The following is a 15,719-nucleotide window of genomic DNA, read 5'->3' on the forward strand; positions in this document are numbered from 1 at the left end:
TCAACCTGAAAGCGTGACATCAATTGTGAGGAAGCTATTAGCAGAGTTCCCCAGAAACTATTCGGACAACAACAAAAAAATGTTAAAAGCTGTCAATATAAAGCGAGAGAAGTCACTGCAAGGAATGTGTTGGACCTGATAGAGCTTTTACCATTGTATTTCAGCTAACATTATCATCTAAATCAATGATTGTGGGTCTTTGGTCAATGAATGTGCTTAAATACAAAACTGGTTGAAGGACAAAATACAAAAGATTATTATCAGTGGGAATTTTTCAAGACATAGATGTGTAAATGAAAGACTCTCTTAAGAGTCCTTTTCTTTAATTGTAATAATTACCTTATGTTTGAAAGTCTATGCTTTAGTTGTCTACATAATTGTTATTAACTATGGAGGAAGAAGTGCAAGACCACAAAGAGCCACTCCATTCAGCCAGCTCTTCTTCACAAGGTCTGGCAATTGTTTAACAGTAACTGCCACTGCCTGCATCCTGTGCACATTGTCTAACTTGCGTAATGGAATGAAATAGCGGACGGATGGGGGTGGGGCACTTATATGCTCCGCCTCTCATGAACACAGTGCCACGGAATGTATGCAGTATTGTACTTTAGGGTGTAGCCCATTTCAGAGCTCAGAGACCAGTGGTCTGGGGACCAACAGTTTATTTCGGATATCTCATCAAATGTCATGAAGTTGTTTGTGGGAATTTTAGTTTTACCAAGATGAAGGAGTTACACATGTTGATCAGTGTTATTATGGACTTAAATTACCCCCTAGGAAAGGTTGCACTAGACTGTCTTTCAGGATATGCATGCATACACCCAGGTTTGTGATTCTTGGAATCAAGGCAGTACATAGATATGTGTAAGGTATTAGGGTTATCTGACAGATTATTTCATCAGTGACCCAAATGAGAAGATCAAAATGCAAGTGGCTAAGAGGTGAAGCACCTGTCACATTCTTGGCTTGCTGATGCTACAGACTTAAGCAAACCCAATTTTCTTTCTGGGCACATTGACAGTAATATGTTGCTATCACATTAGAGTCCTTGAGGGGCTAATAGATGTGACTATGGATAGACAGGAACGAAAAATCAACCAAAAAATTGTAGTGCATGTACAAAAAAGCCAGCAGCTGAATTTTTCTTCACCTCTAGTACCCTAGTGATATTTATAAAAAGAAAGGGAAACGTGTTTAGAAACAAGGACTACAAAGATCTAGAGTGAATGCTAAGGGGCAGGATGGGTTGACTTTTAATTTTCTAAATTATTATTTACTTGCCAGTTGATTTCCAGTTGTCCACCAAATAATAATTGCATAGGCAATACCAAAGTGTTCATCCCCAGGCCCATCAGTTACAAATCTGTAATGATTCCCCAAATGTTGCCAGTCCAATTTTGTCCATTGTTGAGACTAAAAGATCACAAGGTCACTTGCTATTCACATTTTTATTATAGTAGCTAAAGACAAATCTAATTAGATGAGCCTGTAGGGCTTGCTTTTCTAAAACATACAACAAACTCAACCACAAAGTTAATCTTGTAATGCATCTAGAACCAACAAGTGGATTGGAAGCTTTTCAGGGCAGTGAAATATTGGTGTATGTATATGTATATATATATATATATATATATAACACATTAGCAGAGGTAAACATTTTTACTGGTAGATACTCACCACAGTTTATTGCTTCCAGCTTTTCTATAGATTCGTGCCATAAAATCAGAGACAGTACCTGTTGCATAAACGACATCACATCAGATTTCTTTGTTAGTGCTACATTACACATTATTGCTCCATGTGATTCTAATGATCATACAGGAGGATGAGTAACCTTTCAGCTTTAGTCCAATAACATAATAAGAAAAAATTTAAAAGGGCTTTTACCCATATGGATTCTATTACATGGAATGCCTGGGAGCAGGAGTTTGGATAATGAGTCTCTTCATAATTTGGAGCAGTGACGGGCCAGGTCTGTCAGTTCCCCAGGCAACCCAGCTTCCATTTGCAACTTCGGTCCCTGCCGCAGCTGTGCGTAACCGTGCGCAACCGAGGACGCGCGTGCGTAATCAAGGACGCGCATGCGTAATAGTGCGTAACCGAGGACGCGCGTGCGTAATTGTGCGTAACCGTGCGCAACCAAGGACGCGCGTGCATAACCGAGGACGCACGTGCGCAATGGCGTGTGTGTGGTCGTGCGCAAAGCACTTCGACTTCACCCACTTTTCAATATGGTAACACTTGCCGGACTAGGGGTAGGCTGCATATAAGTCAAGTGCCTGGCGCCCCCCCAAGCTTTGCGCCCTAGGCTCGTGCCTCATGTGCCTGCCCCTAGTTCCAGCCCTGATTTGGAGCCCCATTCATTGTCTCCCAAAACCTTTTAGCATTAAAAAAACAAAGTAAAAGGTAATATTTTATTATGACAGAGATAAAGAAAATTAGTTAAAAAAAAAGTGTGGACTGTTTGGAAAATGGTGTTCTTGAATATCAGAGTTTTCTGATTCTTGATCAGGATCCTGCAGGGCTTAGGGTCAATTTTGCATTGCAAGTAACATATAAATTATGTTATAAGTATAAGTAACACATATTTAGAACGCCGTCAATATATTTAGTAGCAAAATAAAAGGGTGTATACATTAAACATACAGACCCACCCCATCACTTGTGGAGCACTGAATAGTGTGGAAGGGTGGGGGAGCATATGGTCTGGCAGCGAATTCAGTCCACCACTTGTCAACAAACCACCTCTGGGGGAAATTGATCGAGCTGAAGCTGGCCGAACCCTGTAGGTTTCTGGTGACCTCAACATAACTAATACAGATTAAATACAATACCCAAAACAAGAATTGCTCTCTATCTCTACCCTCCTAAAGCACACGAATGTTCCTTATACAAAGTATGCATTGTTGCCAAAAATACATACCATTTCTAGATTTTAAATTCACATACAGTGTGACATTTCCAGAGTGGTTTTATGAGAATCAGGTATTTGCTCTACAAGAGTGTCCTTTAGGTGCAAAGCTATGTACGAAGAGTCCTTATCAGGAGATCCAGCCAAAGTGAGCATACACTTACTATATTTACATTTTTCCTTGGCAACATAATTAAGATGGTTCTTAATGGACCAACTGAAGAGCTTTTGTTGGAATTTCAATACCTAGTAGAGTTTTGTGGCACAGCGGTCAAGTTATTTTAGGTTGGAAGAGAGTGGGTTAAGGTGGGTTGCAAGCTGACTTTTTGTTGACCAGCACCACGCTACTACCTAGACCACTTAGCAATGCCATCATTTCTCTAAACATTTCTCTGCTATAGTGGTCTATGAACAGAATAACATTAATGGTAAACCACTGCAGTGCCTTTAAAACTGTAACAACTAGATTTCCCTAAAAGCACCTTATACTAAGGTCAAAGTTGTGCATCTCTCTTTTAGAAAGAGCAAAGCAGAACAGAAACGGGGAAACATTCAACCTTTTAGCCAGTGGCAGTTCTAATGTACTTATGTGCATACCTCTGTCTATTAAGGGTTACAGTCTCCTGCTCCGTGGCTGTGTTAGTGACTCAGTGGACCCAGAGCAAAGATCTATGGGGACCCCACAGCACCAAATAACTGGGATAGTATTGCCTACAAAGCAGCTGAACCTGAATATGATAAAGCAATAAAGAAATGAACTGAGCTTACCAAAGAAGATATTGGGGTTAGATGCCCTTTCTGACTGACAGCCCTTTTATTAAAAGAGCTTTGGGAAAGAATAAAACAAGTCACTAAATATCCAATAGCAACCTACTGTATATTTACACAAGTAGTACATACCTTCCTTGGTTATAAAATGGGGTCCTTCTCTTTTCAGTAAGATACTCAGTAATATGGCCTGGCTTGCCAAGCAGGTGCAGTCCTTAAACAAAAACAATACAGTAATCAAAAAACTATAAAGTTATGTATGTGTGAGCCCCCAGTCAACAACAACTCATGTGGTAAAGAAAATATAATAAAAATAATAAAAAGCAGAGATAAAAAGTCTATTTCTGGACAATTATCTGAAAAAAACTTAAGTGAAGTGTTGGAAGGTGAAAACCCCCTTTAAGAGCCCAGAAAGATCACTCCTTCTATAATGAACACCAACATAGGCTTTGGGGAAAGCAAAAGTCGCATCACCAGTCACACAGGTGGTCAGAATAAATGGTGTAAGCTCCATGTTGTTATATAGAGCATGTGACTTGTTAGTTAGATTGAGAAATATTCAAGTCCCCACATTGAAAGGGGAATTCACAAAACATGGAGTAAACTGAATTTTATTGGAGCTTTACTTAATTACATAAATAGAGTGGTTTACACTGTGGTGTTAAAGTGTTGTTCCAGAGTAGCACTGTAATGTAATGCAAAGTACCACATTTCACAAGACAAATCTGGAGTACAACATAAAAAAATTTAACACTAAAAAAAAAAAGTTGTAAAACTTACAAGTTGAAGTTGTATAAAATAAAACAGGCAGAGTTCAGACAGATGTGAATTTGTTGTTTAATCATTTTCTGGCATAAACAAACATTTCACTCCAATTTTGTCTTAATGCCACGTTTATGAATTCACCCTCCCAGTAGTACTGACCAGGCCCGGACTGGCAATCTGTGGGTTCTGGCAAATGCCGGAGGGGCTGCTATAAGGTGCAATAGATAGTCAGTATTTAGTGGGCTGGTGGGGGGCTGTTTGGGCCTCTGTGTTGGTTTATTGGGCCTCTGTGTGGGCTTATTGGGCCATTGTGTACCTGAAATGCCAGGGCCTATTTTTATTCTCAGTCCGGACCTGGTACCGACTAGCAAACAAAATAGTAAACACAAATGTAGCAACACGTTACATCCAATAAGATGTGTCTAACTGCAGTAGGCCAATCAGAGTTTATAAGTGTACAAGTGGCTACTATCAAATATCAATATGGATTATATCAATATTTCGGAATTTGATGTAGAATTTTCCAAAGTGTGTATATATATATATTTATATATGTGTCAGAAATCATTTTCTGTGACTTTCAATAAACTTAATCCCCACACATGTTTATTTTTAGGATAAAGAAACCTATGAATTAACACTACGTACAAATAAGGGATATTTCTCTCTTAAAACGTTTGCTTTTAGTATGATGTAGAGAGTGATTTTCTGAGACAATTTGCAATTGGCTTTCATATTTTATTTGTTGTTTTTGAGATAGCTTTTTGTTCAGTGGCTCTCTAGTTTGAAATGTTATTAATCTGGTTGCTAGGGTCCAAATTACCCTAGCACCCACGGATTGATATGAATGAGAAACTGGAAAATGAATAAGAAAGGGTCTGAATTGAAAGACTAGTAATAAAAAAGTAATAAAAAAGTAGAAATAACAATACATTTGTGGCTTTACATATGTCTTTAGATGGGGTAATTGATCCCCATTTGAAAGCTGGAAAGAGTCAGAAGAAGAAGATAAATAATTACAAAACTATAAAAAATAAATAATGAAGACCAGATGAAAAGTTGCTTAAAATTGGCCACTCTATAACATACTGAAAGTTAACTTAAAGGTGAGCCACCTCTTTAACAAAAATCACCAAAAAGTCACAACAGAAAGATCAAGAACGGAGGCTTACATTCAGTTTCTGCAGAACCTCATAAGTTGATTTGTGTTTCCATTCTCCAATATTTATATTTGGCTGCTGCTCCATATCTGCAATAGGGATGCTTGCTTGCCTGTTAACCTTTGAATGTTTAGGTACTTCAAGTTCTTCAAAACGTTTGAATTCAGGCACCCTGTGACAGAAACAATTCATATATTATATTAATTTATCAACGGTTGCATTTTAGAGTTTTTTTTATACCTCGAATGAACTCATAACTCGAGTGGTTACTACATTTAATGACTTGAATCAGCAAGTTCAGAGTTAACAACCCGAAAACTCAAAACGCTCAAATTTATCGAGGTTTCGGCAAAACCCTCCGAAAAAAACTTGACCATCATCAAGGGATTCAAGGGACTGCCATGGACTTCTATATGACGTCAAGAGGTTTTAGATGGTGTTTTCCGGATTCAAGCTATTTCCAGGGTTGGGGTATAATAAATCTTGAAAAATTCGAGTTTTTTTGAAAAAAAAAACCTAATAATTACATTTTTTTTAACCAGAAAATGTGAATTTTGACCAAACAAAATAACTGTAAAACTCAAATTTTTGTGGCAAACACAACTTCAGCCTTAATAAATCTGCCCCTAGATGTGCAAACCTAGGATTATATTGGGAAACTAAATTCAATGCAATGGTATAAAACAGCCAGGTGATAAAACTACAGAGACCATTCATACAAAACAGAATGAAGAACTACTTACTCCTCAGTCTCATTGATCCTCAAGAAATCCAGTTGTTCAACCACTGCACCGGATATTAGGGTCTGCATTTAAAGAGAAATACAGAGAAAAAAAACTAAATAAAATTCCAGCTCAATAGCCATATTGATCAACGGTTTATAATTTATTCTACTGTAGGGTCTGCTCCAATTTCAGGGACTATATCATTGGTCAAATTTTTTGATATACATTATACCATCCAAGTTTCCTGCTAGGATATTATTATGGTGTAAACAACCATATGGGAAAATTTTATGAGATGGATTATTTTGGGAGCTACACACAAACATACACAATCATACAGCCCTAAATCATATTCAGATTACTTAAGTGTGTTGAATGTTTAAAAAAATGTGTCTTCACAGGTTATGAGAAAACCTATAGAGTAGACGGTGCTATGAAGAATTCCATTAATAGTATTGTTCAGTTGGCCATGTCCTTATTCATGACTATGTTCATGACTATGAAACAACAAATAGGAGCATAGGACTCAATGTCTGAAACACTCACCACATAGATCAGGTGGTCCAGGTACACCGGCCGCTGACCCTTTGCTTAGGGAGCAGATAAACCAAAAGCAGAAAACGGGGCATCCAGGTACTAGATGTAGTAAATATTTTGCAGATCTTTTTTTTAATTCATCTACAATAAATTATATTTTTATACTACTTTACTTTTTTTTAGTGGCCCTTATGGAGTTTCTAGAGTGCCTAGATGACTGTTTTCTGCTATTCGTTCATGTCCTCAATGACAAGAGTTCTCCCAATCACACTAGTTCACTCCCCTGCAGGCTTCTTGCAAGTGGATAACACAAATAACATGACAGGCCAGGTATCTTAGGCAACACTAAAATGCAAAAGGCGCAAATAACACCTTCATAAAAAAAAGAAAAGTACATACTTGTACATTCATGGTCTCAAAGTTGAATTGGACTATATCAAATGGAAAATGAAAAAAAAAAAATGAACTAATTGTATAATTTTAATCAATGACCTTTTTGATTTCAATCAATCTCTTTTAAAATGAATGCCTCATTCCAGCAAAGCTACTAAGCCATGCTAGGGCTAGTAAGCAGTTCCATACTTGCAGAGAAATCCAAATAAGCGTTTTCTTACTTTCACTCCCTAAGGACAGCACCTGCCATTCATTTACATGAAGTCAACGTAGATTATTAGCATCTTGGTGCACTCTGATTAGAGCAGCTGTTGCAAAGAACAGTGCATTGCAATGTGCAGAATAAGGGCTCTTACTGACGAGCGGTTGAAGCTGCGCTCCCCTGCGCCCCGTTTTTCTGCGGGGGAGTGCAGGAATAGACGCATTACGTTTTTTTCAATGGGGCTGTACTCACACAGCTGCGTGTAGGTGCCGAACGCTGGTTGAGATGCAACATGCTGCATTTTTCCTGCGTTCGGCACCTACACGTGCCTGTGTGAGTACAGCCCCATTGGAAAAAACGTAATGCGTCTATTCCTACGCTCCTCTGCGGCTGAAGCAGAAAAAAACGGGACGCAGGGGAGCGCAGCTTCAATCACTCGTCAGTAAGAGCCATTAAAAATAAACAATACTATGTCCACATATATATATTATTTATATATATAAATAATGGTATATCAACGTATGTTTTGGATTTAAAGCCCAGAGAGATCATGGCTTTATTCATACCATGGCACAGACAAAATGTGATGGGCCAAGGGTTCTATCTGCTATCGAATTGCATTCCCTTCTATGTCAATCTAGGTTTACTTCATTTGTTTTCCCAGATATTGGATCATAAAGATACAGCGTTCTTGGGAAAGCTCTGTGCTGATGGCAGTCTGCTGACATCTGCAGCATAGTAATGAACAGGTCTGGTAACAGGCCAAGTACTTGCTCACAATGAGTGGAGAATACAATACATTATCCTCAGTCGCCTTCCTTCCCTTCCATCTGGTAGCAAATAGGTAAGCATACCCAACAAACAGATGAAGAGAATGCAACAATAAACAGAGAATAAGCAGTCACTGCCAAATGAACAGACTTGTTTTTTTTTATAAATAAATGTATGAATGTAGCCAATGCAACCTGAATTATAAATGTCTGCCATGAAAGTCATATCAGTATCTCAATACAGCCAGGCACATAGCTTTTGCTACAATAAAAAGACTTTCCATGCCATTTGTAAAGATATCTGGGACTAAACTAAAAACAAGAATGTCACATAATGAAGCCTTTTTATGTAACCAACATATCTTCAATTTCAGCACAGAGTCATATTAAATCCAAAGAACAGGCATGATTTTTATTTCCACATTTATATTTTATCATATGTCAAAGCACACACCCCACCCAGCACATATATTATATACAGGTACGCGATCTGATCTGAAAACCTGTTATCCAGAAAGTTCTGAATTACGAATATTTAATCAAATAATTAAACGTTTTTTTTTAAAAATGGCTTACTCTTTCCCTCTAAAAAGAGCACAGTACCTTGTACTAAGATATAATTTATCCTTATTGGAGGTAAAACAATCCTTCTGGGTTCACTTAGGGAGTTATTTATCAAAATCCCAATTTTTTGGATTATCTTGTTAAAAAAAATCTAGAATCTAGACCATATTTATTATTAAAAAGAAGCTCAATTTAATCAGATCGGGGAAAAACTGGATAAAATTAGGCAAACCATACAATTTTTCGTGCTGTTTCCTGAAAGTTTCCAGTGCAGACCACAGAAACTTCCAAATAGGATAGGGACCTCTCCCATTGTCTTATATTTGCAGGTCTGAGAAGGTGGATTTTCGAATTCGGACTTTTTCCATCCTCGGGGTATAATAAATCCAGAAAAATTTTAGTTTTTTTCCCACTAAATATTCGGATTTGATAGTAAATAAAATTAGAATTTTTTGCATTCGGACTTTAATAAATAATACCCTAGGGTGCACATTTACTAAGGGTCGAATTTCAAAGTGGTAAAACTTCGAAATTCGACCATCGAATTGTAGAAATTCGATAGTCAAAGTTTTTTTTTTTGAGTGAATTAACTGTTTTCGATCGAATTCAAATCGTTCGATCGATCAATTAAATCGTATGAATCGAACGATTTAATCAATTGATCGAACAATTTTCAAAAATAAAACTTTGACTTCTAAAAACGTAGCCAAATACTGGCTATAGGTTCTAGGAGGTCCCCATAGGCTAACATAGCAATTCGGCAGGTTTAAGGTGGCGAAGTGTTAAAGTCAAAGTTTGTTTTTTTTTAAAGAGACAGTACTTCGATTTTCGAATGGTCGAATATTCAAAGTTTTTTCAATTCGAATCGAATTTTGGCCTATTCGATGGTCGAAGTACCCAAAAATTACTTCGAAATTCGAACTTTTTGAATTTGAAAATTCACTTTGAATTCACTTCGACCCTTAGTAAATGGGCCCCTTAATGTTTGAATGATTTTTTAGTAGACTTAAGGTATGGAGATCCAAATTACAGAAAGACCCCTTATCCATAAGACCCCAGATCTCAAGCATTCTGGATAACAGTTGAGAGCACGGTTGCAAACTCATTACAGCGGAACCTGTTTATCAAAAGGTCTTGCATTACACTTTGCATTGCCCCAGGATATAATTCTCAGGGTTCAGGTATTAACGACCTGGCATGTATTTAGGTATGCGAGTTCCCTATAGTATAATACCCAGTTATTACTAGGACCAGGGTGACCATGCAAATATGGGTAACAATAACCCACTTTGTAAATCCAAATACTCCATCCAAACTAACCTGCTGTGCCTTTAAGTTTACATTTTGCAACCATGTTATTTCTATAGCTAAGCTGCTGTAAAATAAGCCATATAGCTTACTTCCTCTGAAGGCTTAAAAACAAATTAATTAGCAAAACTTCTGAGCATGCAGAAGTAAATCAGAAAATTGGACTCTTACAAACTGGGTTTCAAGAATGTTCAATTATTTTAATGGCTTCACCCGTTCTTTAAGTTCCATCATTAATTTAAGTGAGGGAGAAAGCAATGTGTTCTTTCACAAAAGTACAATTCTGTAGCACAGCAATTACTGTAATAGGTTATAGACTTATTGTATAGAAAGCGGTTCTGTGGGGAAAGTTTTATGCATTAACATGGAAAGTGCATTAAAAAATGAAAACACCTGTAATGAACATTTATCAATAATTGAGATCATGTCTGCAACATTTCTTAGGCATGAGTGGTCTGGAGCTTGTACAGGGAAGATTTTAGAAAACATCTACTATAATTATGAGTTTATATCATGAATTATTAGTAGACTTTGTTTTTCTGCTGAAAATCCATTTAGTGTTACGTACTATACTAGCACTGCTACGGCCACATTAATATAATGGGACTCTATTAGTTGCTATTAGTTTATTTCTTAGGTTATTTTTATCTGTTACTTTTCATAACCTGTGGTTTTCTCACTCTCCTCAGTTTTTTAAATTTGATCTTCTGTTGTCTGTGTCTTTATTCTTCTGCTCTTACCTTGGGGCATATGGACGAAAGGGTGAAAGGACAGTTTATCACAAGAGAGTGAAACAGCTTTCATTTTTGTATTCAAGTTCTCCTTTAGAAAATATGTCCACTTATACCTTCAGCTTATAGTTTCTCCTAATACCTTTTCCTATTATTCTTTTCAATTTATCATATTCTACTGCTTCTTAAATTTACCTTTCAGCCATTTAATCCTCACATTGGCTCAAATTCAATATCAGAAAAGTGCATCTCGTGGTTTATCTAGTGAAAGCTCCACTGAAGTCTATGGGGAAATTTCTCTCACTGCTCTATCTTTAGTTCCCATTCCTCGTGCGTTACTTTTTCTCCTCCCCTCTTCACCCCCACCGTATGCTTTATTGTTGGCTGATTTAATTATGTTGTTTAAAGACACTAAAATATTTAATTTTCCCATGGATTTCACTGTGAAAATATTAGCCATTTTTATCTTTGCTTCATATTCCCGAATGCCTTTGGAGTACACAATGGTAGGCATTCCTTACCAGTCATTAGGACTCCTATTCATTTTCCTATTAATTTACTCATTTTTCTATCACTTTGGGTCCTGTTTTACACTTCTTATTTTTCCCATGTCCACATCATAGGGGGGGAAATGAAAATATGATAACTTGTCAGCATAGACCTCAGGGTCTTAATCTCGTGTAGAAAAGGTGTCTATGCACATTTTAGCCAATGTTTTAGGGGCACATTTACTAAGGATCGAATTTCGAAGTTAAAAAACTTCAAAATTCGACCATCGAATTTGATACTTCGATAGTCAAAGTATTTTTCCGATCGACTAAAAAAATCGCTCGATCAATCGATTAAATCGTTCAATTTGAACGATTTTTTAAAAAAATACTTTGACTTCTAAAAATTAAAATAGGTTCTAGGAGGTCCCCATATGCTAACATAGCAATTCGGCAGGTTTAAGGTGGAGGTTTTTTAAAGAGACAGTATTTCGATTTTCGAATGGTCGAATATTCTAAGTTTTTACAATTCGTATCGAATTCTGGCCTATTCGATGGTCGAAGTACCCGAAAATTACTTAGAAATTCAAAGTTTTTGAATTCGAAAATTCACTTCGACCCTTAGTAAATGGGCCCCTTAGTGTACTTATTTCTATCTGCATTTATTCTGGGTTTTTTTTGGGGGGGGGCATGATATATAAACAAAATGTGCAACATATATAAATATTTATCTTGTGAATCATTTACATAAAGGCAACATATGGGATATACTGTACCAGTCCTGTAACATAAATGTACTTATGTAGAAGATTTGAGAACAACATGATATTATGCTGCACTTATTGTTTTTATATAGGGGATGGTGGAACCCCTTGTTGAGTTCAGTAATAATCTGGTATTATGCTGATTTTTGCACAAAACAAAAGAAGTAGCATTTTTGGTGTCATTTAGAGACAGGCAGAACAAACACAGTACAGCTGATCTATAAGATATTTGCACTTAAGGCTCTATTGTAGAAAGTATTCTCTTGAGACTGTGAAGTGAATTTCATCAGGTAAAAATAAGCTATGTACAAGGGCTCCTTATTGTGTGTATGTGGTTGTTAAAGTTTACTGCAACCTGTTCACTGTTAGTAAATGAGTTACAGTATCCCTTTAACAACTTGCTTCTCATTTTGCAGAAAAAGAAAAACTGAAAATCTGTCTCCTTCTGGGATTTTCTACTGAAGTGTATAAATAAAGAAACAAATAGACATTTTAACACCTTTCCCCATTTAAGAAAGTGTGAGGAAAAAATGTAACACAAAACACTTTTCCTCCAGTTAACAGGTGCTATTAATAAGTAATGCAGCTTAAATGGCAATGATTGTGTCTAAACCATCATACAGAAAATATTGTCAGTTATTAACAGAGAAACAGCAAGAAAGACAGCAAAGAAAATCCTATGACTTATATTGAAGTCAAGCAGTTTGCATGTATGGGATCTGTTCAGGAAACCAGTTATCCAGAAAGCTCCAAATTACAGGGAAACCATCTCCAGTAAAGGTTATTTCGATCAAATCTTTATTTCTCTTATAATAAAACAGTACATTGTACTTCATCCTAACTAAGCTGCATGAATCCATATCGTTGCCTAAACAACCCTACTGGGTTTATTTAAACCACAGGTCTCAGGAATTCTGGATAATACTGTATATCCTAAACTCATATTATATAATAGTCAATTAATTTGATTAGTCAATTTGTCTAGTGGCTAATTGCTTACTCTATTTATGCACTACCACCTTAACTATGAAATGAATGCTGTTTGTTAGCTACTCACTCTAAAATAGTTACAGACATCTGTGAGTTTCCAACTGAACTGTAATCTGCTGTTTTTATACACTTTCTATCTTGTACCCGAAACCAGCATGGAATTTTCTTCAAGATTGAAAAAGTGAGGCAATGAGAGTGATAACACAGAACCTTTCCTAAAGTCTATGCACAATCTCCCATGCCTTTACCAGCTCTAGCCTGGCATTATAATGCAAGGACATCATCTAAGAAACACAATGCAGAGATTAGAAATTGCAATATGGTATTTTTAAAAACTAAAACTAACACACACTACCATCTAGAAATAATTTCTTAAAATAACTGTTTATTTATACAGTAAAACCTCAAAACCCCTGTTTTCCTTCATTTTACATCTTTTTGTGGTCCCACCTTTATATTATACATAATGCATTCCCTGATTCTAGAAAAAAATGTTCAGGTCCCTTGAACAACATAAAATGGGTTTTGCTGTAGATTAATTAGTCTGCACTTTTTTTTTTTAACATCATAACCTTTATTGATCCAGCATCATAAAGTCCAAGTGTAACTCCATTGTCTGAACGTTTTGTCGTCATTTTGACATGCTGCATGTAGGTTACATATACATTATGTCATCTTGATAATTGCTGCTTTATTCTGTATATGGTAAAAACTTAAATAAAAAATGTCTTGGTTACAACATTAGCTTTACCTGTAATTTTTATGGTGGGGCTTCCTGGGACAGTTCAACTGAGTCTCCACTGAGCACAAAACAGCGAGCCAGGCTTTGTTTAAACAGCAGATAAATAATGGCAGATTATAATAGGCACAATGGGGCAGCTATCCATGTCCCATGGCTTTATGAAGCCCAAGACAGTGGCCAACCTAATCATATAGCTTGATAGCTATGTGTGTGGATTGTGTGTGTGAGTGTGGATTGCAATAAATTTGCACATTAGCAGTAATCCTGTATTGTCGGCATTCTGTCCTCCACTTTGAAGTTATATAGCTTGATAGCAGTCTGGGATAAGAGCCATGATATTACTGTAAATGGGGAATTCAAATAGTCATTTCCCACCATTTTATTAGTAAAAGTGTGGACCACTGGCAGGTTGGGAAGAGGCAGCACTGGGCAAGAGTTATGAAGCAACTGTACCATGTAAGAAGCCACTATGTGTTGTCAACTGCTGGGCTGAAAGTCATAAATGCTGAGAACTCTGTGCTATGAAATGCTAGGATCACCACCCCATGCAATGCTAGGGTAACAGTACCATTTATGGCACAGACGTGATATGCTGGGTTGACTGCATCAGGAAATGCTCAGACCATTGTGGAATGATCCATTAAAAAGGGGGGTATCAGGTACTCCAAATACTAATACAAGAGAGATAATAATACAATATTCCTTCCAACGTTAAAACTACATCAAATAAGCATATAGTAATATATTTCAGAAATAACCAAAACTGTGATATATATATATATATATAAAGACCTCACTTACTATATCTGGGGGATCTTCAATGGTTATTAAAGAGCTGTGCATGGACTGAATAATGTTAAAGTAATTTAAATAACTTAAGAGAAGAAATCCAATTTAGAAACCAGCAAGTCAATATCTTACTTAATCTGAAAAACTACAAGCTGATAGTTAGTAATATGTGTCTATAGCAGCTACTCACATTTTTAACATGCAAGTATGACCTGGGTTTTTGAAAGACACCTGACAGAGGAGAAAACTCAAGGCATAATGGGGCAAATTTACTAAAGGGCGAAGTGGCTAACGCTAGCGAAAATTCTCCAGCGTGACGTCATTTTGCCACTCGTCAATTTACTAACGGGTGCAGGCGCAAATTCACTAGTGAAGTGGACCTACTCTAGCGCTACTTCGCACCTTTTCGCCAGGGGCAGTTGCGCCCTGGCGAAGGGACGTAACTATGCTAATTCACTAAGTTGTGGATTTTCTTGAACGTTACCTCTTGCAACAGACTTTACTTCACCACCTCAGACCAGGTGAAGTGCAATAAAGTAGATAGGGATGGTTCCAAAAATGCCGGACCCTCCTTCCCCCTGCATTTGATAACATATGGCACCTAAATTATACTGTGGGCACATGTGTAGGGCATTAGAAAACATTTATTAAGGTTCCCTGGCCTTGTGTAATGTAATGTGTTTGCTGCTGCATAAACGGCCATTGTACTTTAACTGCACGCCGTATGAAAATTGCGCCAGCATAACTTCAAACCGCTGATCGTAACATCACTAGTGCAACGATCGGTAACTTGTGCGCAACTTTGGATCTTCGTGAATTTGTGCAGCCCTGGCAAATCTACGCCTGGCGAAGAGCGGCAAAGTCAACGCTGGCGCAACTTCGGAGGTAAGTAAATTTGCCCCAATGAATCGTTAGAATGTAACTTACCTGCAGTCTGTCCACATGAACCTTCACGCCGGCCACGTTTCCATTCTTAAAAGAAGCCAACATGTCTAAAATTGGATTGAATCGACTTCCCCTAAGGGGGGATTAAAAAGAAAAAACAAGGAGTTGTGATTAAGAGCAGCTATTTTCGATATGTCAATGACAATTTTGTAAACAGAAAAAGTACA

The 15,719-nt window shown here is 37.1% G+C and overlaps 1 protein-coding gene across 1 annotated transcript in view; it reads right to left on the reverse strand.

The window, feature by feature from the left end:
* Positions 1-15,719, reverse strand: part of phkb.L (phosphorylase kinase, beta L homeolog) — a 205,584-nt gene that overhangs the window by 29,826 nt on the left and 160,039 nt on the right. The window contains 5 exon segments of the mRNA XM_041590233.1: positions 1,678-1,735; positions 3,812-3,893; positions 5,617-5,776; positions 6,348-6,409; positions 15,535-15,625. Coding sequence (XP_041446167.1) covers positions 1,678-1,735; positions 3,812-3,893; positions 5,617-5,776; positions 6,348-6,409; positions 15,535-15,625 — 453 coding nt within the window.

Source organism: Xenopus laevis, chromosome 4L (genome assembly GCF_017654675.1).
Source record: "Xenopus laevis strain J_2021 chromosome 4L, Xenopus_laevis_v10.1, whole genome shotgun sequence".
In the NCBI taxonomy this organism is placed as follows: domain Eukaryota; kingdom Metazoa; phylum Chordata; class Amphibia; order Anura; family Pipidae; genus Xenopus; species Xenopus laevis.